The 24,757-nt window shown below is 44.5% G+C and overlaps 2 protein-coding genes across 3 annotated transcripts; one reads left to right on the forward strand and one right to left on the reverse strand.

The window, feature by feature from the left end:
- The first annotated feature begins 2,254 nt into the window (after positions 1-2,254).
- Positions 2,255-3,284, forward strand: Llcfc1 (LLLL and CFNLAS motif containing 1). Its single transcript, XM_075953822.1, has 3 exons — positions 2,255-2,290; positions 2,384-2,507; positions 3,038-3,284. The coding sequence occupies exons 1-3, from the start codon at positions 2,255-2,257 to the stop codon at positions 3,214-3,216; spliced, it is 339 nt and encodes a 112-aa protein (XP_075809937.1). The 3' UTR covers positions 3,217-3,284.
- An 830-nt stretch (positions 3,285-4,114) lies between these two features.
- Kel (Kell metallo-endopeptidase (Kell blood group)) lies at positions 4,115-20,805 on the reverse strand. Of its 2 annotated transcripts, none has more exons than XM_075953708.1 (19): positions 20,602-20,805; positions 20,254-20,365; positions 19,600-19,741; positions 19,145-19,321; positions 18,603-18,727; positions 18,151-18,297; positions 15,387-15,449; positions 15,119-15,307; positions 14,565-14,713; positions 13,692-13,821; positions 8,174-8,284; positions 6,990-7,088; positions 6,730-6,807; positions 6,234-6,334; positions 5,977-6,087; positions 5,752-5,819; positions 5,374-5,543; positions 4,986-5,081; positions 4,115-4,381 (listed from the first exon to the last, which is right to left on the reverse strand). In XM_075953708.1, exons 2-19 carry the CDS (start codon positions 20,299-20,301, stop codon positions 4,220-4,222), a joined length of 2,166 nt encoding a protein of 721 aa, XP_075809823.1. In that variant the 5' UTR covers positions 20,302-20,365; positions 20,602-20,805; the 3' UTR covers positions 4,115-4,219. The 2 variants fall into 2 exon arrangements, with proteins under 2 accessions (XP_075809823.1, XP_075809822.1); XM_075953707.1 differs by having other exon boundaries at positions 5,752-5,855.
- Positions 20,806-24,757: the final 3,952 nt, after the last annotated feature.

The following is a 24,757-nucleotide window of genomic DNA, read 5'->3' on the forward strand; positions in this document are numbered from 1 at the left end:
TTTTAGTAGGTGAAACAGAGTTTTGAGTCTTTCCTCCTTTGGCTTTTCTCTTCCTTCTGATAATAGTCTATACCGTCCTGTTGTCCTTTTGTCTTCTTTTTCTCCTCTGCACCCCTGCAACTCTCTGCATCAAGCGCCACTGTAGCCCGTTCCAGAGAGCGGCTTCCCCAGTTATAGTGCCCCCAGCAGGCCTACGACCTTCGTCTTTGGAATCCAGGGCAATTTTCCCACCTGCTCATCTAGGAGAAGGATCTAAGCACTATATCGGGATGGCACATGAACAGCAGTTGTCATTAGATGGTGGGACTGTTAGGGCTTTTTGTTCCTTTACACCTGTATGTGTTTTATACTTTGCAAGAACAGAAAAATTAAGGAAATCGTGATTTCTGCCTGACTCACTTCTGTGGCCGGGAGTCAGGCAGGTGAGTTAGTAAAGAGGGAGAAGTTATTGACCACAAGCCCAGTGGGTTCTTTCCACTCCACCCTGGCCGTCCCACTACTGCCATCCCCATTCATGTCTACAGAGCCCTGTGTTTCTCTGCATACCAGAGACCTAAGAAGCTCCTCCTCCAAAGGAGCCAGGAGGAGATTAGTGATTTCATTTTTTCCATTCATTCATCATTCGCTGGATCTGCAGGTCAATGGGCACAAGGCTGAGGTGAGTGAGGTCACTGCATTTTTACACCTTTATGCCACCGCCATAAAGTGCCCTTCTGCATCATTTCCCAGTCTCCTGTCACCTGGTTTGGAGCTCAAGGAAGTAACAGCTGGAGTGAGTCTGGCAGGCTCCACTCGAGTGTGCCTGCTAGCATACCTCCCTGGGAAGGAATTTCGTCTCTCCTATGGTCTCATTTCTCCAGTTCTTTCTTGCAGAAAAGTGTATCTTCGTGTACATACCCTGGCGTCTGTGTTTGCTTGCAGTTTTCCAGGAAATGTGTAGATGCAAGAAAGAGTGTTATGGATGAACCTTCCCTGTCCCTGTGCCCAGTTGGCTGCTCACAGCCCATGTCTGTTTCATGTTTCCTAACAAGGTCCTTCTACTGTATTCCCCACCTACCATACTCGAGTCCTCTCTGCCAGCTAGCCAACAGGTCTTACCAGTGGAGAGGACAGGCATGGGGGCAGGGTCTCTTCAATTCCTTTATTTGGGATCTTTGACCTCTTGCCGCACTGCCTTCTCTCTATAGACTCTTACCCCTCTACCAAGCAAGGAGCTGTCAGACACCTTTGAAACAGCTTCTCTGTGACTCAGAGTCCAAGAAGAAACAAGATAAAAGAAGATACTTCAGCCTAGATGTAAACAACAGGATAAAGTCTAAGAAAAATAAGGAAAAGAGTTAAAAAAATACCCTCTACTCAGAGACAAGATAATGATCTCTGCATATATTTGTTTTTGTTTTGAGTTGTGTTTTCATTTGTTTGTAGTACAGGAGACTGAACCCAGGTGCTTGCCCATGCTGGGCATTTTGCCACTGAGCTACATCTTCAGCTCCTTTAAAAGTGAACTTTTATGGGTCAGGGCCTCCCTAAATTTCTCAACCTTGACCGAAGGCACTCTGTAAAACAGGGAGGCCTTGAACTAGTGATTTCCTGCTGTTTCCTTTCCTCTAGGGTAACTGGAAGTGCATGACTGTTCCACAAGCCTAGCTCTCGGCCTCTATCACTATGCATCCCTGTGCACTGTGCATGGAGTTCCATCTCTATCTCTCTGCCTCTCTGTCTGTCTTACAGGCTGTGTGTACTTTCTCCACCAGCGCCTATGCCATAGTTTCAACAGACTTCAAATTCCATGCAGCGCACCAGCCAAATGTGTGGACTTAAGGATACTGATGTGTAGAAAGTCGTTGGCCTTATCTGTGCCAACCACTTTGCACAGAGGAATTATAAGTAGGTGTCATGTGCAGACTCAGAAACGCTAATGGGAAATCCTGCTCTGCCCACTGATGGTTGTGACCCTGCATGGGAGATGTATTTTCCCAGTGAAACTTTCTTTTCATCTAAGTCATTGACTATGAGAATGTTGTTGCTTTGGAGGACAGGAGGCTGTGGAGATCCAATGGTATAATAGATGCGATGGTACTTGTCAAATTCTGGAGTCCCCATGGGTTGTGATCTACAAGGTGACTCATATGGTTATTTTAGAAACATCTGTCATTTCCCACCCTTCTGTCTGGAAATGGAATGGCATAATGTTCTAGAATGTGAGTAAGACCCATGGCAGTGATGTCATAGAACACATAGAGTCAGAGGTCCTATGGAAGAGAAGGAGGAAAAGCGATGCTGGCATGGGGTAAGGACTGAGACAGACACAGAGTGGTTCTGGGACCTGTGGATTAGGGCGAAAGCATGGGAGAGGAGGCCCATCCCTTCCCTATGCTCTCAGCTCCACAGGGCAACCTTCCTGACAGCCGTCCTGCTGCTGCTACAAGTGAAGGGGGTGAGGACTCTGAAGGGCAGTGCAAGCCTGGATGATGACGGCAGTCAGAAAGAGAAAATGTCCTCTGCAGGTAGGTAGAGGAGTGAGGAGGAGGGTGCCAGGTAACATAGGCTTGTGTTGAATTCAGGCTCCAGCAGCTGATTAAGTCAGGCTCAGCTGGGAAGGGCTTGGTTTTCAGGAGCTAACTCATGTTCTCTATCACCATAAATATTAAACGACAGGCAAACTGTCTAGCATTGGGAAGCCTTAGTCAGGCCACAGCATAGGCTAGCTGCAATTATCCAAAGCTCTTGAGGAAGTAAAGCATTTACTTAGAGAGAGGGGCTTTGCCTTCATGCCTGAGGATGTACCTCACTCCCCAAAGAGTGAAACACTGTAAAGAGAGGAACTTGTAAGAGGACTGGAGGTCACATGTGTTTGGGATGGGGCTGTGGTTGAAGTGAGGTCTGAAAAGCTTTCTAGTTAGAGCATTCGCTTTCAAGTCAAGGTCAACGCTATAGCTGGCAAATTGGCACTCCCTTGTCGCTCCAGCCTCGACCCACTCCTCATCCTGGTAGAGACCAGGACTGAGACTGGGGCTGCCCCTTTTTCATATTCCAGACCAGGGCCAAGAGCAGTTCGAAGAACACTTTGTGGCTTCCTCAGTGGGTGAGCTGTGGCAGGTGATGGATATGGCCCAGCAGGAAGAAGACACGATCGCCCAGGGAGCAACTATCCAGGACCACCTCTTTAACCTAGCCTTCTGCTTCAACTTGGCCAGCATTGTGATTTTTTTATGAGAGACTTTGAGGTGGAGGCAGTAGTCTGGCTCCTTCACGAGGACTTGGATACCTACCTCCGCTTCGTGATTGCCTATTGACCTCTTTTCCAAGATGCCTCCTCAAAACGCATATAGCACTCCCCGTGTCTGAGAAGCACCTGACTTTAGGGTGCAGTCATAGAGTTTTCCCAGCTCTCTCATTGCCACTCCCTGATTGCCACCCCAACCCAGAATTTCATACCCCAGGACCAAAGACACCAGACCCACACCCTTCTAACGCTTAAGCTTTGTCTTAAGCAGCAGATTAGAGGGAGGAGATAGCGACAATAAAATAGCAATAGCAATAAAATCCTGAAAACAATTGCAAACGGACTTCTGATTCTCTCCCTGGTCTGTTGAACTGCCTGGCCTTTGCCCACGTACTGACCTTCAGACCCAGCATCTCACCAACTGTGGCTGCTTTTGCAGTGTCCATGAAGCCTTTCTTGGCACTTTTCCCTCTTCTCCTTCCTGACTTCTAGGAATGGAGCAGAGCAGGAAAGAGGCATCGAGAGATGACAGAGTGGACTGGGGAGATGGCTCTGGGGGTAACATGATGGCAGCAGAAGTGCAGGGAGCTGGCTTTGGATCCCCAGAACCCACTTAAAGCCAGATACAGTCATCCACATGAGTAATGTTAACAGTGAGACACACACAGATGGGAGGTAGGGACAGGGGAGTACCCATAAGCTGGAGGAGCAATCATCCTGGTATTAACACTGACGTATACACCTGTCTCAAAACAAGGTAGAAGGCAAGGACTGATAGGCAGTGCTGTCCTCTGACCTCCGTACATGAGCTGTAACTCACATGTTCCCATAGTGCACACGTAAACACTGAAAAACACACACAGAGAGATCTAAAGCTAAATACACGCTTTTAATTTTGGAACAACAAAAAAAGACATTTGGGTTTTTTTTTTTTTTACTTCAAAGGTGGGGTCAGGTGCTGGTGCATCTGCATCAATTTCTTTGGTAGCCAAGTTACCAGAGTTTACAGCGGGCAAAGGGGTTCAGAAGGGTACCATGTGGGCAACGGAAATGTTTGGCAAAGGCTGGGGTGTTGCTGAGGGGTCCATGGACTCGAAGACTGGGAGGGCTGTAAATGTCCTGAGGGTCTTGTGAGCTCGACTCTCCACACATCACCTGAAGAGGAAGAGGGTCAAAGAATGGTAAGGAAAGAAAGTCTCATAGGATTATAGGAAGAGACTGGATACAAGGGCTAGGAGATCAGTATACAGAACAAGAAGAAGAAGGGCAAGGGTACTCAGGAGCTACATGGAGGACTTACTATTTGTAAATCCATTAGTATGGCACTAGCCATGTAGAAGAAGCTTGGCTGTATAATGTTACCATTTATAAGGGACTGAAGTGGGTGGGGGTTAGTAGTGGAGTTTTGTAAGGGAGTCATCGGTGTGTTGAAGAAGTGTGGGCCATGCTGATGGCAGAGCACAAAGTCCTAAAAGGAGTGATACCAGTTTGGAAACTAGTCCCAGGACTGAGGTCTCTGAACAGTGTGGTCATATGTCTAGGCTGTCATTGGCTCCTTCAAAGTGGTCTGTATTTCTGAAGCATGAGAAAGGAAGGAACAACAGGTTTATGTTAAAGAGAGACAAGGACAAGTGGGGATCCACGACAGCCTGCTTGTGAGTATGGAGCAGTGCAGCAAGGGACAAGCATCCTTTTTGCATCAGTGACAGGGTCCTGAACTGATATGAATTCAGCGTAGAGGGAAATGGTAGCTGTTCACCTGGGCATAGCTTTGGAAGAAGAGCTGATAGGGGCTGAGGTCCAGGGTGGGCAAGGTCATCTCCCCGCTGTGCTCTGCTATCCTCTTGCTGTATGCCTAGATATGGGCATGGGATAGAAATTTCTGTCAGGCTTCAGATCTGTAGGCACTTAGAAGTCTGATGCCAGTTACATAGCCTAGTACGTTCCTAAGCTGCCTTATCTAACTGTATACTACTCTACTGGTCTGAGGCAAGAAGAAAGAGTACTTACCAGAAGACCTACAGCTGTTCTAGAAGGTGGGGGGTCTACAGAGTAGGAGGGGGGAATGTGAAGGGCAGAAAGCTATGCAACCATGTTTTCCTGAGGGATGGTGGAAGGAGGACAGAAGGACGGGGACCTTGGCACACCTGGAATGCAATGGCCAGGCCTCCTACATCTCCAGCATTTTCCAGGAGGGTGTGAGAACCATTGAAGGGGGCCATTTTGGGTAAGGAGAAGGCAGCAAATTGGCGCTCCAGGCACAGAAGCGCTTCCTGTAGGACATGGGTGTCACAGGCTGGGCAGCCCCCAGGGAGTACTGTTGAAAATGGAACAAGAGAAAAAAAACTATAAAAATCAGTGGAACATGAGGGCTACCACAGATGGACCTGGCTCCCAGGAACATGGATCATTCCTCAGACTGGTCCCTGTGGAGCCTTTGTATAACCTTCCTCTTCCCTCAGGCTTCCTTTGATATCCTCCCTAGTGATTGCTGTGGTCCTGCCTCCCAATGAATCATTACTCACAAAGCTGGTAGAAGATACGCAAGAGCTCATGGGCCATGATGCTGCCAGCAGCGCCAAAGTTCACTGCTCTAAGGGAGATAAAGTCTTCTTTTACTTTGAGAAACCTTCAAAAATATTTATTGCTATTTTCCATCTCCAAGTCTTACATCTTACCCATCCTAACAACCTAATAATCCCCCTTGAGATCCCCTACCAAAAGACTCACCTTCCGAGAATGGTCCATACCTGGGGTAGCCAGGGTGGAAGAACGGAGGTTGAAGAAGGCCAGCTGGGAAGACCACCACGTGGTCAGATACTGAATAGTAGGCCTTGACTCCCCAAGGAGATCCCGTCCATCTGTGTGGAAAGTAAATGCAAGCACAGCTCCATCATCTACTGTCTTTGCAAGGCCACATGCAGTCTCTCCCAACCATGGTCATGAACTCCGTGACTGTTGTCACTGTTCCTAGCCCATCTCTGGGATGGGGTGTCTATTCTCATACCTGTGGGAGGGAAAAGGCTGCAAGAAGTGCCGCACATTTCTGCCCTGCAGGGACCGTGCACAGCTCAGGAAAGACTGAAGGAAGTTAGGACCAAGTTGTATCTGGGAAAGAGGCAGCAGGTCATTTAGATGCACCACGATGAATACAAAAGGAGGGAACTGGGCACATTTAAGCCTAAACATGAAAGCCCTGATAAACATGCAATCACATTTAGCAAAAACCACCCTGTGATATCACCTTATGTTGGGACAAAGTTGACATGCATCATCATGGAGATAAACATAGACACATCACAGAATGCATGTGTGTACATGCATGCATATATACATAAGAGCCCTAGAAAATTCCATTTTGTTTTGTCTGTAAGATCCCTTCAGCACCAGGGCAAAGAGGAGGCTGGCTCAAAATTGCCCATAGAAAATGGATTCCTTTGCAGTTGGGTCAGAGAAGTCAGCAGTCAAGGACATAAGAGGCACTGAAAGGAACGAAGACCCACATCACTGTATTCCTCTTTGGCTAGCTCAGGCTTCAAGTCCTGTTTGGGGGCCCCCATCTCCACCTGCAGCTTGGTGAGCTGGAAAGAGAAACAAAAGTTTGTAAGCAACCAGAATCCCCTCAGAAACCCTCAAGAACCATGAACTCTGTCACCCACGTTTGTACTATGTGCCCCTTTCTCTCTCCTCCATCCCCATCTTTTAATCCAATGATCAACTGTCTCTTAAATAGTCCCATACCGGCTTGTTCTCCTGGACTTACCTTGTTCAGGGCCTCTTTCAGGGTCTCCTCACTTATCCAGGAAAGTTTTTTGAGGCGTATAATTACAGCATCCTTGATCTCAGCAAACAATTCCATGGCCTGTGAAGATGAGGTCAGGAAAAGGAAAGTGGTATCAGGATCAGTCTGAGCCCTGGTCCTGCTGCAGTGTGTAAAGAGCCTACTAGGCTCCAGAAGCTGCCAGAGAAAGGGAAAGAGCTCACAAAAGAGTATTTCTCAGAGTACCACAAATGCCCAGGGCATGAAGATCTGCAGGGCTACAAAGGCAGTGCCAAGCACAGAGAGGGTTATGAGTTGGCTGCCTCAAGAAGGGGTCATCTGGATATCTGAGATTGATGGGTACTTTTCCTGAGGGACAGACAACTCTTCAGCAGAGGGCATGGGAAGCTACTGTTTCCATCTTGGCTTTCAAGGCCTTTGTGTTCATGCCCTCCCACTTAAGACATATTTCCTTTTTCCTACATTCCTTGGCTTCTCAGCAGATTGGAGTCTTCCGAGCCACAGAGTGTGAGCAATATGCCTCATTTCTCAAATGCTCACTGTCTTATATACATTCTTTGTTGGTGGAAGGACTTGGGTGACAATATCAGAAATGACTCTGGCTTCAGACTGAGTTCAAATGCTGACTGGTATTTGGTGTCTCCATGACACTAAGTAACTTGTTCAGTTACTCTTGGCTCATTCCCCTCTCCTATTAAACCAGGAAAATAATGTCAGTTTAAAAATATTACACGTAAAATGCTCACGAGTCCCCTTCTCACCAAGTCCGCCACTTATTCGGAAGTTACTCATTTGCCCTCTGTGAAATCACATAATCCTGATCTCATGGTATATCAAGTGTTGTTCAAAACTCTTATACAAACAGGAAGGAACCTTAAAGGCCAAGGAGTTAGATTTTTTTTTTATGGTTGAAGAAACACAATACGAGGAAAGTCCAGGAAGGTGTTCGAGTTAATTCATACTGTGGTTACTTGTGTCCTGTGGCTAAAGTGGACTTTCCCAAGAGACTGAGTAAGTAAGTCTCTGGGTTCCCTCTTAGTTGAATTTCTTTTCTGCCTGGTTCCTTCCTTGTGCACCACAAACAAGGGCACACTCTATAGAAGCAGGGCAAGGTGTGTTGGGTGGGAAGGGTGGAGGGTTGTAGACAGGGAAAGGCTCTCACATACAGCACTTTGGATGCTGGGGCCAAAGGCTTCCCGAACAAACAGTGCTGCCAAGGTAGGCTCAAAGAAGGTTCCTGTGTCTTCCACACACTTCATCCATCGTGGGTAGGCTGGCTGCAAAAACACACTGGAGTGAGTGAGACCTGGCCAGACGTCTGCTTCAATCACATCCCAACACCAATCTTGCATAGACCTTCATCTCAAAGGATGTTCTCTTTGATATTTTTTTAAATTTTTGTGTCCCAGGAATGGGGAGATGACTCGGGCATTAGAGTGCCTGCCACACAAATGTAAGGACTTGATTAACCCACATAAAAAGTCAGGCATGGAGGTTCATCCCTTGGGTGGGGTAGAAAAAAACAGACTCCTGAAACTAATAGACTTCCATTCATTATATCTGAATCAATGAGTTTTAGGTCCCGTGAGACACACTGCCTCAAAAACTAAAGGTGGAGATGGATAAAAGATGCCCAGTGTCAACCTCAGGCTCTATCTGTGCACATATGAGCATTTCCAATACATACATGCATACACTATACATGTAGACAACAACAATCACAAACACACATTTTCATTTGTCATTTTTCTCTGGCAATGCCCACTGTTGTTCAGCAGAAAGAAAAGGCTTTCCTTTCTCCTTCAGGACCCATACTTGTTGCCTATTGGTAGGAAAGCAAGACCTCTGTGAGGAATTCCTCTGAGAAACAAAAGACTCTTGAGAAGGTGAGGAGGAGTATCCCACCTGAGCCCGAGCCCACCACCAAAATGGTCCACACCCTCCTTCCTCTAAGACCCCTTTCTTAAACTATAAACTGAAAGAGAAACTCTCTTTCTCTACCCAATCTATGCCCAATCTCAAAGTGTGTGTGTGTGTGTGTGTGTGTTCGTGTAAAATTCTACAAAGCAGTAAATGTGGGCTTTAAGCGATTGTTTGCTTCTAGAAGAGGTGAAAGCAAAATACTAAGTACCAAGCACATTGGTCAGACTAGAATCCTACCCATCTCTCCAGACAGGGAAGGGTGGGAAGTACCTCAGCATTACAGAGAATGTGGGAATAGAGGAGGGAAAGATCTCTGGAATATAAAGGATGAGAGAAATACTCCAAACCCAAGATAATCAACCTCAGTGGATTCATTTTAGGGCAGTGAAAATGGGTGCATACATCTCCTACCAACCATAAATGACAATATGCAGAAATGATAGAAAACAAGAAAGAGCCCAAAAGTATGCAAGAACTTCTAGATAAAATTCTCTAATGAATTGTTAAAGGAATATTTTTTGAAGGCATGGAAAATAATGTGTGACTATCAAAGGTCAGGGTAGGGTCCCCGAGGACCAAAAATGTCAAAATAATAAAAATGTATCTATTTAAAGGATTCATTAAACTGTGGTGAAAGATAGACTAGGAGCTACACATACAGATTAGAGTTCCCTAAAAACACAGATAAGGGCTTTGCAATAATTAACAGAGTCACATATCAGAAGCACAGGACACAGAGGGGATGCACTAAACTGGAGAGTGAACCAAGCAGAAATGAGGGTTGGTCCAGGACTGCTTGCTTACACAAATGCACACATGTGTATCTATTAGAACACCACCTCCTAATTTTTAAGTGTAAATTACTTCAAGTATCTATGAAATCTGTCGGTAAACTAAATTTGTCCTTAAAGACATCTACCATACAGTACTTAAACACAGTATCCAGAATTTACTAATGTGAACTACTAACTTAAATCTAGGTGCTTCAGGTAGACCAACTGTACAAACAAGAGCAATGTCTGCTCTACCTTCCTTTCAGATTTGAAGATCGGATGACATAGTTCCTTAAAAGCACCCTGTTTATTCTAAATTACACTGGCACTACTCTGTAAATTCTATTGCCACTTGGTGGCATTATCTTAATATTAGGAAAAAGTCTGGTCAAATCACAAATCACACCATACTAAATGAGATGAAGAAATTGTTGTGGAATGATGGGGCAATGTGAGAGGACTCTTGTCTGATTGTACCATAACTAAATGTCATGAGAATGACTCACAGATAATTTGGCCTTTTCTGGCCTGCCTACTGACAATCATAACTGCTCTTTCTCTTGCATTCTTTCTCTTTTTTTAATGTTTTGCTTTTCTTCCTAATATCACCCAGCAATATAGTTTATTATCTCTTTTTACTGAACTAAAAATATCCCAAGGCAGCAATACTTGTCTATTTCATTTACTGCTACATAATGGGCATCCAAAGAAACACTTTTTATAGTTGGTACTCAACAAATATTGTCACATATCCCCCATGCCATAGTTAGTGGCAAATATCTGTAATCCTACAGTTGAGAGGCTGAGGCAGGAAGACTAGAAGTTCTAAGACAAGAAAGTCAAAAACAACAAAAATATCACATAAGTGGAATAGATGAATCTATAGCTAAATAAAGCATGACTTAATGCTTTCCTAAAAAGATATTAATAGTAGTCTGGATTAAGAAACATTGAGAAAAATTGCAGATGACCCAAGAGCCAAGAAAAAAGACAACTGAAGTGACTTGTTAAACCAATTTTAAAATGTCTAAATAAATTGGCATGATGGGCTGAATATAAATAGCTCTCATTGCATAGGCACAAATGTGAACTCTTGTTTTCATTGCTTCAAATCCAGCTTCGCAAGTTTCATAAAAGAAATACCTGGTTTAATAGACATCTCCATTGACCATGTACTCAAAACCAACAAACAAAAAGGGTCAGATATGACACTTACTGGTACTTCAAACTAAGAGCATACATTAGAACTTCTCAGAGGGGTCAGAGGTCTTCATTTAATAACCATTGTCTGGAACTAAAAATCAATCCCAGAATCTGGTATTGCCTCTGACTCGATGTTGCCTCTTAAATCACAAACCAGCAAATTCCATTGCTTATTTCGAAACATGCTCTTTTAAAATATAAATATAAATTTTATAAACGTCCCATTTCATGAAAAGAAAAGCAAGCATCTTTACAGTAACCTGCCAGACCCTCTGTTCTCTGATTTCCACCTTAGTTTTCTCCCATTTGCTGATTCCGTTCTCAAGCACCCACGAGAAACATCAGCAGTAGCAGTAGGTCCAATCTTGCATGCAAAGTCCCACTGTTTCTTTTCAACCAGAGTCATGAGGAGGACCCTACATACTAGGGCAGTTTTTAGCCAGTCTGATTCATGCTTTGCTCTTGTGACATAAGGCCAGGCAATGTCTTTTCTCTAAACAATGCTTCAGTTTTTCCTGCTCCTATGGGTTCCTCCTGATACTCAGACCCTCTCCAATCACCCTGCTCTAGGAGTCACCAAGGGTATCTATTGTCTAAACTGTGTTCTTTATGAGCCGAGCTCTGTCTTTTGGGCCACTACAATAGTCAAGTGTTAGCATCATAAACCATATGGAATGTAAAACCAAATATACTTAGCTATCTTACCATTTAAAGAAGAGTTTGCTAACCCAATGTTGTAGCACCCATATATTTCTCAATTCTGCCCGGTGTGTTAAAAATACAGATTCTTGAGCCAACCAGATTTATTTTGGAACCAGTTTCTTCATTTAAGAGTATTGAGGTCTTGGGGAAGTCATTTCTCATTCTCACACCTGTTTGCGAATCTTGGAAATGGAAACTAAAGGCCCCGGAGCATTTAGTGAGTAGTGTTCACTGCTGCCCGGCAATGACTTTGCAGCCAGATGCTGTCACTTTTTGAACCGTTCTGAATGTCAAAGCAGCTTCTCCAAGGTCATCATGTGACTATTTGCTGGCAGAACATGATACACATTTTGCAATTATATATCCCCAATGAAAAGGATGGTAATTACAGGATTTGTAAGCCTTCCACATTCTTTAAGCATGAATCTCTGTGTTGACATGTTTATGTCTTCCAAGACATGACCTCATGCCACAGTGCTGGCATTTACAGGAATCTGTTTTTGCCAGGAAGTTGGCAGTCGGTGTTATGCTCTACTTCATCTGATCAAGAGATAGGCTGCCTAAGTAGCTTCTTGTGAATCTGTCCCACACTTGAGGGATCATCCTAAAGGAGAATGGTCTAAGGCACAATGAAGAAACAAACTGACCTTGAAGCCAGACAGCCAGAGAAGATCCCTGTTCTAATTTATACCATAGCCAGCTTCCTTCAGATTAATATATTCATTGCTCCATCTCTAAAATAAACATAAAAAGTTCTGGGTGTAGTGCCACACTCCTTTAATCCCAGCCCTCAGGAGGCAGAGGCAGGCGGATCTCTGTGAAGCTGAGCCAGCATCATCTACATAGTGAGTTCCGGGACAGCCAGAACTGAACAGTGAGACTCTGTCTTTAAAAAAACAAAAGGTGAGCAAAAAAAACATATAACGATATTTGTGTTACCTCATAAAAAAACTGAGGATTAAGCCAATAAAGGAAATTATCTAGGCTTCTATAGACCATAAATAAACAACGGCTACACTTCAGTCTCTATGAGGACATTTTCCCTTTATAAATTTGGGGGTGTGGGAGGAAGGGAGAATGTGTATTAGTTGTCATGTTTGCATGTGTAGAGTTCAGAAGACAATGTTAGGTGTTAATCCCCCATTTCCATTTTGTTTGAGACCGGGTTTTTTGTTTTGTTTTGTTTTGTTTTGCCATTGTATACACCAAGCTACCGAGTCCTGAATGTCCAGGGAGTTCTCCTATCTCCATCCCATCTTACTACAGATACTCTGGGGTTAGAGGCACCACTACTGCAATTTGCATCAAACTGGGTTTTCAAACTCAAGTCCTTACCCTTGGGAGGCAAGCATTTTAGCTACTGAGCCATTTCCCCAGCACTGAATAAATATTCTTAAAGATTTTCTTAAGGTGTAGAAATTGCCCACAAATTTACAAGAAAAAAAAAGTATTTTTCCTCAAGATCATAAACTGAGGTCTTCACTAAGGTGAGCAGGTTCCCAGTGCTCTAGACTTCTCCACTGACATTTGAATTGATCTGACAGAGGATGTCAGGGAATTCTCTGAGGCAGATCTGTGTATCTCAGATAATGCCTCTGACTGGTTGGTTGGTTCTACACATTTCATATCCACCCTTCTCCTCAGATATATGAAGATCTAACTAACCAAGTCTATTTGTAGCCCCGCCCCCAAATCTCACTGGGTCAGAGATGAATTCTGTGATGCACATTTAAAGACCAAACATGGACTCTTCCAGATGGCCACTGTGTGGCAAATATCGTTCATGAGGATAAATCTTAAGCTTCAGGTCCAGGTCTTCAAACCAAAGAGTTCAGGAAAACAGCCCTTGTTCAAGAGTTATGGCAGGGGAAGGATCTTCTTAATTTCACTTTAATATTGAAACGCTAAAGTTCAGTCAAATGCCACTGAAGTAGCCAGGTGGTGTCTTGGTTCTAAATAGAATCTGCCTTCTAAACCTGCCTAATTCTACAAGGTGGGAGTTCTCTTCCTATACCTTTTTTTCCCTCTGGAAATAAATCAATATATGCCCCAATATAGAAAAGATGTCACCTTCTCTCCTTACCAGGGGTGGTCGTTCCTTCAGTTCTCTTAGTTTCTGTCTCAGTTCTCTGCGTGCTTCCCTGAATTTACTGTCCAGGGCTGGAGAGAGGGTATCCACCAGCCCCAAGATCATGTAGCTCTGTATCATGTCCCTGTGGAGACACAATTGTCAACCTAAACATGCCCAAATGAAGATCCGAATCAGCAAATCACCTTAGTCTATCTGTAAGCAGCCCTGTCCTCTATATTTGCAAAGAACAGCAGCCATATAAGCACAAACATCAAGACCAGTCTTTCTTGATTTGACTTTGGGGTGACAGAGGAATCAAGTTAAGATGTCGCCTTGTGAAGTTACAGGGAGAGGAAGGACTGGATTCATTACTTCCACAACCGGGAAACCTCAGCTCACCTAAAGACAGATTGCTACATACGACCAAGCTGGGTTGTGGATTGCCTTGGTCCTGCTGGCATCTGTCTTTCCAGGTACACTTACAAAATGGCAGAGGTCCATGTTTGCTGCTTTGCCTCCCCTCTAAAGGATGTCTAGACAATGTCACCCCTGAGATACTATACAGAAGAGCTGGGTTCATGCCTTTCAGAATTGGACGTTCAGGCATTACCTATAGGTAATGGGAGCTCCTTAAAGGTTGATGTTGCATTCCTGGCAGACGCTTCATCTTGTCTCACCCGTGTCCTGCATTTCATGCATCACTTGGTCCTCACATTCCAAAGCCTTACATAGTTCGTGGTTTTTATGTTTTCTTTTGTGCTGCCCACTCTTCCCTTCTCTGCCCCCCCCATGTAGCAGACACCTCTCACTCAAGATGTCCTTGAAATCTTTGTGTCCTCACTCTCTTGCCATGCCCAATATCTGTTCAATTCAACCTGGGCGAACCTGTTTGTCAGCAGCTCTTCTTCTACCAGCTGTGACATGTTTCTCAAGTAGTCTAGGTCACGGACCACGAGGGTCTGGTTGGGATTCAAGGACATCGGTGTGAAGGTTGCTTGTAAGCAGGACAGCCAGTCGATGGCAGGAGCCATTTCCTTGAGAAAAGACACAAAGTTGAGAGAAGGGAAGCACAACAAAAGGAACAGGACAGAGAGGGAAAGAAGAGGGAGGGGCTTGCTAGGGGAAGGATTGAAGACTAGAGTTACAGCAAAACAGAAATGAAAAAAAGTAAGGGCCCAATAAGATGGTTCAGTGGTTAAAGGTACTTGTCACAAAGCCTGACCACCTTAGTTCAAACTCCCAGCCCATATGATGGAAGGCAAAAATTCAACTCCTGAGAATTGTTCTCTGGCTTCCATATACACACCAGCAGCCCACATAATAAATGCATGCATTTTTTTAAAGTAAAGAAATTAAGGGTGTAAGGAGGATGAAAATAAAACAGAATGTTTTTGAGAGGCCATCAAGCATCAAGTCCTCAAGAGCTCAGTTCTAGGCACCTGCAGTTCATTAATCGTAACCACGTGGAAGAGCTTGTCTTGTGCCTCCTGCTGCTCTGGTGGTCTCAGAAACTGGAACAGCCGTGAGGTAAAGTAGATGAACCAAGCGGCATGTTGCTGCACTTTCTGGGGGTTGCCTCCCAGTAAAGTTCCCAGCCGATTCAGGTAAGTCAACTGTTCCCGCAGGATCTGGAGAGGGGAACTTTAGTCACCGAAGCTAAAAGCCTTTCGCCTGGGAGTGGAGGGGGCATGTTGTGTGGAATCTTACCTGGGCATAGATCTTCTGTTCCTGCTCTTTCTGGAGAAGAATGTCAAACTCCGGCTGGTCTATCTGGACACAAGAGAGACTGGAGAGAAGTAGGAGCATAGGGGATGGAGAGTGTAGGCATGGGAAGGTAGGGGAGGGCCCATGCGAGATGGGGAATTGAGAAGAAGGAAATGAGAGAGAGAAAAGAGTCTACAAAGAAAGACAGGGACTATGGGGAAAGTCTATGCATGTAAACGCTGACCTTCTCAGCAACAGAGGAACACACAGATTTGTTTAGAGGAAGCTACTCTTTGTGCCAGTGTAGATCTAGAGACAAGGATGAGAGACACCCATGTCAGGTGCACTAATTAAGAAGTACTCAAACTCAGTAACAAGATGCACATTTTAATACATACTTCTAAAACAAAATTAATGCAGAAAGATCCATCATGAATAAAACATCAAAACTTTGCTTGTCATGAATTTTTCAAAATAAGTTCTACGTTAGGAGATTGCAGCATGATTCTCCAGCAGAGTACTTGCTCCTCACAGATGATGCCTTGGATTCAATCCCTAGCACCAAATTCCACAGTGTATTTTATTCTGTTTTAAAATTATAATTTTTTTCAAAGAACCATAATAGTTTTGACCAATTTTGAAAAAAAGTATTGTTAGAATTACAAATAAATGAAAACTTGATAGTTTGTTCATATAGATGCTGTATTAACATATGTTTTTAAAAAGTATTCAGGTTGAAGTACCATTTACATTGATACTGTATGTAGGGGATGTGTTGAACTCGGCACTCCAGTCAAGTGCCCAGGTCCCAATGGACTTTGATTTGGAGAATCTTTGTGTTCATGCTCTCCTTTCTCTCCTAATTTCAATCCCCTCTCCCACTCTGACCTCTATACTTTTATTTCATCTTGGAAATAATCTTTTAACTGACCTTTTATTGCATTTTATGTCCAAAGTTTAGAGAGAAAAAAGCATCTTTGCCCATTGTTTCAATTTCTTTACTGTCCCCTTGAAGTCCAATTACAATCTCTGTCCATTCTTAGAAAAACATTGTGACTGGCTGCAGGTTTTCAATGGTGTCTTCCAGTTCTCTGCTCTGCATGTGAGGGAATGCCTGGAATCTGTACTTTCCTTCTGCACCTTCTCCCCTTCCCCTTGTGATCCCACCCATGGTGGCCCGTCTTCTATCTCCAGGATCCCTTGCACTCTTCTGTTCCTCTTGCTTAAGTTTCCCATGGGCTCCGCTGTAGTCTTTTCTCTCTACCTAAGCTTACTCAAGAGACTATTTAGACTGGAGCTGATAATGTGACTCATTGCTTCCTGCATCTCCTCTTTTAATTTTTAACCTTGGAAAGTCTCTGGGATCATCAACAATGTGTTGAAACTGACCATGTTCTAAAGCTTAGTTCTTAGTTTCCATTTTTTTCTCTAATGAAGCAAACTCAGGTTTGTTAAATTAGACTCCTCAGCTGTTTCAGGTTGCCTCCAAAACTGATTATTCTTGATCTCTACACAGATAACATAGGGGCCTCTGAAAGAACTCAGTAGGTCCTCTTTTTTACCATAAGTTAATAGTTATCAATTCTTCTTGACTGGGCCAACAATAATTTCTGGCCTGGTTTCATATTTTCAGTCTTTCACAACCTCCAGGCTAGTTTCTCACTGACCTTGTGCAGAAAGCAGAAGTCCCATCATTCCAAATACTTCCGTTAGCTCAGAATTTCACTGTAACCCTTTTATGGTGTCTTATAGCTTCATGCTAGGTATGCTACAAGTCTCCATTGATGTCCTCCTCTCCAAATCTGCCTTTAAGCATTTCTGGTCTTAGTTAATCCAACCAAGCCATAACAGCTAAGCACATGAATCTGTGTGTTAAATTAGAATCTTAGAATTCCTATAATGGTTATTATGTCTTCTTGAATAATCATCCTTTATGAAGTTGTGAGATTCAGAGACAAATATAGACAACTCCAGTCCTCACTCCACTACTACATCAGTGATAGCTCCATTATTTATTTATTTACAAACACCTAGTAGTGGCCACCGGTTGCTGAGAAGAACTCTAGTTTGTTGAGTCCACAGTCTTTCAGATATTAGATGCTGAGAGCATTTAACAGATGACAGAGTGACCTCACCCAAATCATAACTAGTGTGTCAGGAAAGACATAGTGAAAGAGACTCTCAAAGCTAACATCTGAAACATGTAGGAGTCTTCTAGGATTGTTACAGGCAAGGAAGCGGCATATGCAAAGAGAAGAAGAATATTTTTGGCATTACGTGTGAGTCAGCAGAGCGTAGAGTGTAAAGGGGAGATGGAATGTAACAGGAGATAAGCGTAGGGGTTAGATCACAAACTTGGAACGCTTTGCTAAAGTTTAGGGCCTGTATCTTGATGACTGGGTGATCTATTAAAATGACAGGCTCTTAGCTCTTAAATTTAGAAAGGTGCCTTGGGAAAATAAAGAGTAAATAAGAAAAGGGCAATTCTGGAGATAGAATGACAAGACTACTAAAGAGGCCCAGGAGAAATCCATATTTTCAATAAGGAAGGTTAAAAGTGCTCTGCTCTTCAGAGCTGGCCCTGATACACCTTTTCCCAGTCACACCTAGTAGCTCTGATCCTTGTAGTACTAATTTTCCCTTAAGATAGGACTGTTCCCTACTTTTCACAAATGTCTTATCTCCCAGCCTGAAATCTCTTTTCTGAGCAATGATAGCCTCAAGACAGACTCAGGTGCAGCTGTGGTTTTGCCAGTTTATCCCTCACCTGGATGACTGGTGTGTGCGGAGGGGCTAGATGAGGTCGCAAGTAGGCTCTGAAGAACGGGAAGTGGCCATACTGACTCATCAGAAGCCTCAGAGTTCGGTTAAAGTCTAAGGAAGTCCAGTTGCCAGAGATGTTCCAGCCACCAAGCTAGGAAGAGGAGAGACAGAACTGAATATAGGGACCCATGAGAGCAGGCCCCAGATGTGTAAATCTCTCCTTCTCACAGCCACTGGCTCCAAGTTTCTGATCCCATTGCTCCCTCTAAGCCTCTGCTTCTCTCTCTAGTCTCACTCTGAGTCTTGATTCTTCAGAGAGTATTTTCATTTCTGTCTCCCTCCTAGAACTTGGAGTCCCTGAGAAAGAGACCAGCATTCTAGAAAATTAGGGCAGTCCTCAAGCAAGCATTGGTCATATGAATTACTCAGAAATGTTGACACTCCAGTTTTTCTCACCTCCTCAATAACTTGTTGGAGGGGACCTGCCCCTGCAGATTCAATGGTGTCTGTGTCCATACAGGAGTTATAAAATTGGAAGGCTTTTTCCTCCCCAGATCTTAGGTGCCAGGACCTGGGGGTCTCTAGGAACGAAACATGAAAAAATTGAATGGGTGGATAATGGAATAAGGGCAAACAGGGGATGGAAACATATAGGAATATTCAGGAAACTTCTCCACAATGATATAGAAGAGGATAAAGTGTAGATACATGAGGGGAGCTCCCAGTTTTTAGTGGTTCAGCTTGACCACAGGATAAGAACGGAGAGAGTGCAGACAAAAAAGATGATGAGAACAATAGAGAAGATGCAGAAAGGGAAACAAGAAAGAAAAGAAAGAGAAGAAAACAAAAAAAACTAAGAATAAATGGGATGGGAATAAAGGAGAATGTTGGGCAGAGTAGAGGAACAAGAAGGAAGTTCTGCAGAATTTAATGCTATCAAGATCACTTGAGACTCAGCTATCTGCTTGCCCAGAGAGTCTGCCAACCTGTGTCCTCACCCAGTAGTTTCCACAGCTGGCTCTTGTTCTTGTCTGTAAGAGTCTGAACAGAGTTACTGGTCCCATTGGCTTTTGCACAGACAAAGCTGAAAAAGTCAGTGCAGGGGTCTACACTTCTGTTTCCAGAGGCCAGGTAATGGGCCAGGAGATCCAAACACACACGCGTCTTACAAGGACCTGTGAAACAAAAGTTCAGAGCTAGAAAAGAGCAAACCGAATAAGGGCCTTCCCAAGGAGCTGGCAAAGGATGTCTAGCGAGGAACTGAAGAGGGACGAGTTAAGAAGGAAATGGCCTGAACAGTGTCCTGTGGTGAGATTCAGGGAAAAAGCTGTCTAGACCCCCAGGGACCACGAGGGTAGGGGCAAGGAAGTCATGTGGCAGGAGCCTCAGGGGTCAGAACCAGGGCATGTGAGGGAGGGACGCCTAGGTCAGGGGTGTTCCAGGATCTCCTTACGAGGACCACAGTTCCGGAAGATGTACACCCAAAGCACAGAAGACCCAAGGAGCAGGCCACAGATCAGGACAGCTAGCAGCACTCGTCTGGATCTTGTCCACTGTCTGCTCCATTCAGTGGGAAGGCCCTCACCTGGAGAACTCTAGTGGGTGATGGGAGAACCAAGAGGAAAACAAATGAGACAAATTTGGGAGAGACAGAGATTGCAAGATGAGGGGAAGGGGAGCAGAGGGAGAAGATAGTGTTAACATCCTTTATTATTATTATTATTACTATTTTTATTTTGGTTTTGGTTTTTTGAGACAGGGTTTCTCTGTAGCTTTGGAGCCTGCCCTGGAACTAGCTCTGTAGACCAGGCTGGCCTCGAACTCACAGAGATCCGCCTGTCTCTGCCTCCCGAGTGCTGGGATTAAAGGCGTGCGCCACCACCGCTTGGCTTTCCTTTTTTATTATTGATTTTTATTTAGCTCTACATTTTTCTCTGCCCCCCTCCCAGCAACCCTTTCTAAAGGAGTAATTCTGCTTATTTGTTCTAAGATCCAGCTCTCTTTAGACCTCTAGTCCATGAGAGAGCAATTCTGTGAAAAAGGATCAAACAGGATGTGTAGGACTTTGGAGAGAGATGACTCCAGTGTCATAGGAGAGGCCACTTACCTCCTGGCTCCACGGAGGTCCCATTCTATTGGTCTGACTCTGTCCCATGAGCTCTTCCCACTTTTGTCCTTCTCCTCCTGCAGCCAGTGGAGGAGGCAAGAGGAGAGAGAAGCTGGTTCAGAGAGGAAAAGATAGGTTTGTCAAGCCACAGTGACACTCACCCTACCCACATTTTCATCTCAAGGAAGTCGCCATAGAACAAACCTTCTTCCCTGGTTGTTCAACCTTCCCGACCTCCCACCATCACCTGCCTTTCCTTTCCTTTCTATTCTGGAAGCTCCATATTCCCCGCTTTGCAGTGTGTGTTGTGGGGATAGGATATTTGTACCTAGCCACCTTAACCCTCACCCTAGGCTCTGGCTCCAGAAGCTGGAGGTTTCTTCAGGACTCTTGCCATCTGTCTGTGGCTTCTTTCTGGCTCCCAGAATCCTCCCTGGTTCTCCTCCAGGTGCTGTATCTAAAGCCACTGAAAATGACCTCTCTTTTGCCCCCACTCCAGTCCTTGTGGCCCTGGAGAAGGGGCACCCCTTCCACTCTATCCCTCTGTCCCCAAATGTGTTCTGTTGGCCTCTGGGTGGAGCCTGCTTATCAGAGAGGGAACACTCAGGCCTCACCTCCTCCTTTATCTCAGTCTTTCAGCGGGGAGGAGGGAGGTATCCTCACTCAGCAAGCAATCTTGCACTTGGTCTGCTCCTCCTGTTTGGCTTTGTAACTTTGCTCACACTGTCTCTTTATTTCTAGAATATCCTTCCCTTCTCCACTTTCTTTTGTGATTGAAATCTCTCAGATTCTTTCCTTCCTGAGTTAAATGCCACTTGCCAGGGAAGCCTCACAGCCCCAAGCCCATTCAACAGTGTTCCCAAGCATGCTTCATTGAGCCAAGGCCCTGCTGGTTGTAGTCAGAGCCACACATTAAAAAGATCACCCAACTAGCAGACCCTAATCTGCTAATTATTAGCTTTGTAACAATAAACAAGCCTCTTACACTCTTAGGAAGGCAAGCAAGTTTTGTCATCTGGAAAATGAAGGTAATAGTTTCCAATGCCTGCCCCCCAGGGTCGCATGCTTGCCATAAAAGAACAAGGCCCTTTTGAGCATCCTTCTTTACTCTGCACTCTCTTGTCATGACGATTTGTTTATCTCCTTACTGGCTGAAAGTATTTTGTGGCAGGTATGGTATTCCTTTCCCTTCATAATTTCTCAAGATGCTTCATAAAGTGTAGTAGGAATGGATGGCATGTCAAGCCCAAGGCCACTTTCCCACATCACCCTGGGCCTCATAAGGAGTCTTAGCAGTGCAAGCATGTGTCTGTTGCCTGTTTACTCTTCATAGTCAAAATGTGATGAATTAGGATGGTCAACCTAATGGCACGAGAGCAAAAGTTTCTAATTGTATTTTCAGTTTCACTTCACTGGGAGGGACATGGAGGCAGTGGAGTGGCTGTGCAATTTGAAAAGTAAAACTCGAGTGTCACTTGGGCCATAGTATAGTACGAAGGAAGTCATGAGGAGAGGTCCAGACTTCAAGCAAAAGAAAGCAAGCTATTGGGCACAATGAGCCCACGGAGAGGTGTGACAAGATGAAGTAATATTTGAGAAAGAACAGCGTGGTACTTCAGGTTTGGATGGATTGAAGAAAACCCACAGAAGACGGTGGCTGTGCTGGCATTGTGCTACGATGAAGTAAGATCTGGCCCAGGCTGGTGGCAAATGACAGGAGCACAGGAATGATTGCACAGGAATATGTCATGGAATCTGATTTTAGGGAAAGGGGGTTATAACAAGATAACAAATAGGCTTCAGTGTGGTCTTTGGATGGCCAGGAGAATGGTGATGCCAGAAATTAAAGTGGAGTTTTGGTTAGGGATGGGGATGAGGATCAGACTAAGGGAAAATACTTGAGAATATCAAAAGACCAGAGTCCGGGTCCCAGCTAGATGGCTCAGTGAGTAAAATCACTTGTGTGCAAGCGTGATAACTGAACTCAGTCCCCAGAACTCATGACAGAAAGGGAACAGTGACTCCCGAAGGCTGTCCTCCGCAGGCTGGAGAAGTGGCTCACTGGTTAAGAGGACATACTTTCAGAGGACCTGACTTCAGTTTCCAGCACCCCCATGGCTCACCACTCCCGTAACTCCAGCACTAGGGAATCTGGCACTCCCTTGTAGCCTCCATAGGTGCCTGCACTCACATGCACATATGCACACACACATACACACTCACACGGTTAGTAAAGAAATCTGAAAAAATTGTCCTCTGATGTCCACATGTGCATTATGACACAAGAGTACCTACACACACACACACACACACCACACGCTAAAGGGTCTATTCTGTTCCACTACACACCAAAAGTGTATTCCTTTCTCAGGAATGGGCTCTCATACTTCCACTATATTCGACTCCTCCCTCATTTGCTACCAGCCCGTCTCTTTAGTTGGCAATTCTCTAGGAAAATGATCCCAAGGACAGTTCAGATTAGAGGAGTGTCAGCTTGTGGCCCGTGCCCTCAGCTGCAGCATGGTGCAGACACATGAGAGCAAGTCGAGGAAGAGTGTGCCGTGTGACAGCAGCCCTGTGGTTCTGTCCTTAGGTTCTCTCCTTGTTGGGGAAACTGAGCCAGTAACCGCGATGGTACAGTAACTATGACGATGGGAAGAAAGTGGCTTCACCCCTCCCTACCAGGATGCTGCTGGTGGTAAAATAACCACTGTTCCTGGAGCTGCCTCAGGAGTGAGGCCCCGTTATCTGCTGTGTCCTGCTCTGCATGACTCATCAGCACCACAACCATGCCCAACACATGTGCAGAGCGGCCAACTCATGGAGCTGGGCAACCAGGACAGGGAGAGCTTCGTGCAGCAGCCATATTTCTCTCTGCAGACATTGCTGACCGCCTACTCTAATTCCTCTCCACCGTTGATTCTAATTGCAAGATCTTTTTCCTGCGGTTGTATCAGCAGAGAGTAGCAATTATGATGGCAGTGGCGTCTATCATCTACAGACCACATCCTGTTGGTAAAGGATGTGTAGACTAATTCAGTTATACTTTTTTTTCTATCAGTCTTCACAGCACTTTTTTGGGAGAGATAAGAGTTAGTGATGACTCAATTTTTCGGAAGAAAGTGGAAGTACATAGACATGTGATAAGCTTATGCATTGTTATGAAATCAACAATTAATCATGGCTGGGAATTGAACCAAAGCATTAACAAGTCAGCCTCTCTGGCATTAAACAATTTTTAGTGAACTTTTAAAGTCAAAATTTAGTTGTTTTTCATTTTTAAACTGTCCTTCATATCCTTGTGTTATTTATTGATCACAGTGGGAATGGTGATCTGTTATTCTCCAAAACTTTATTGTCCATGCTCATGGTCTAACCCAGGGCATATGGTAGGTTAGGCAAGTTCTCCAACACTAGTCTACATTTCCAGCAATATTCTTCAAATTCTTCTGTTTTTATATTTATTTTTATGTATAGTATATGTACATACTCATACATGTGCATATGTCCATGTGTGCAAACATAGGCTGATATCTTGTGTCTTGGCCTCCCCCGTAGCTTTGAGACTCAGTCTGGAGCTTACCAATTTACAGTACTATCTGGCTATGGAGTTCTATAGAGCCTCTTGTCTTTGCTTCTCCAGAGCTAAGTTTATAAACCCTTGACACCATACTCTGTTTTCTTTTCAAATGTGTATTAGGGACTGGAACTCAGGTCTTTATATTAGTGCAAAAATTTATCTTTTGGTTTTTTTCATCTTTTGTTTTTTAATCTCAAGTGTGATCCCTATTTCTCAAGTGATAAAGGAAGGACATTGGTTAAATAAAGAAACTGCTTTGGCCCTGATAGGACAGAAAATTAGGTAGGCGGAGTAAACAGAACAGAATGCTGGGAGGAAGAGGAAGTGAGGTAAGACATCTCAGGTAGACGCCATTTCCTCTCCTCTCTGGGGCAGATGCAATGAAGCTCCGACCCAGGATGGACATAGGCTAGAATCTTCTCAGTAAGCTCACCTCGGTGCTACACACATTAATAGAAATGGGCCAGGCAGTGTTTAAATGAATACAATTTGTGTGTTGTTGTTTCGGAGCATAAGCTAGCCAGGTGACCAGGAGCTGGGTGGCAGGAAAGCAGCCCGCAGCTCCTTCAACACCCAAGTATGTCCTCCATTGGAGGAGTTATTATAAAGTCCTAAGCCTGTACACAGGGACCTGGGTCTCCTTGTCTTCTTGCCAAAGTCTTCAGCGCTGCTTGAGGCATCAGGACTAATTACACTGGTCCATTCAGAATTGGGTCTAATGCACCTTCATGAACAGCTTCTCTGTTGTCAGTGTAATCAGCTGATCTCAGAGTCGCCACTGGTGTGCACATCTGAGGGCCATGGCATGTACATAAATGTCCTTCATTTTGAAACCCTAAGTACTATAGACTACAGCTAATTACGAGTCAACAACAAAGGCACTGCCTACAGAAGGTAAAGCTGAATACTCAGTAAGATAGCTTG

The sequence above is a fragment of the Microtus pennsylvanicus genome, chromosome 19 (genome assembly GCF_037038515.1).
Source record: "Microtus pennsylvanicus isolate mMicPen1 chromosome 19, mMicPen1.hap1, whole genome shotgun sequence".
Classification (NCBI taxonomy): Eukaryota; Metazoa; Chordata; class Mammalia; order Rodentia; family Cricetidae; genus Microtus; species Microtus pennsylvanicus.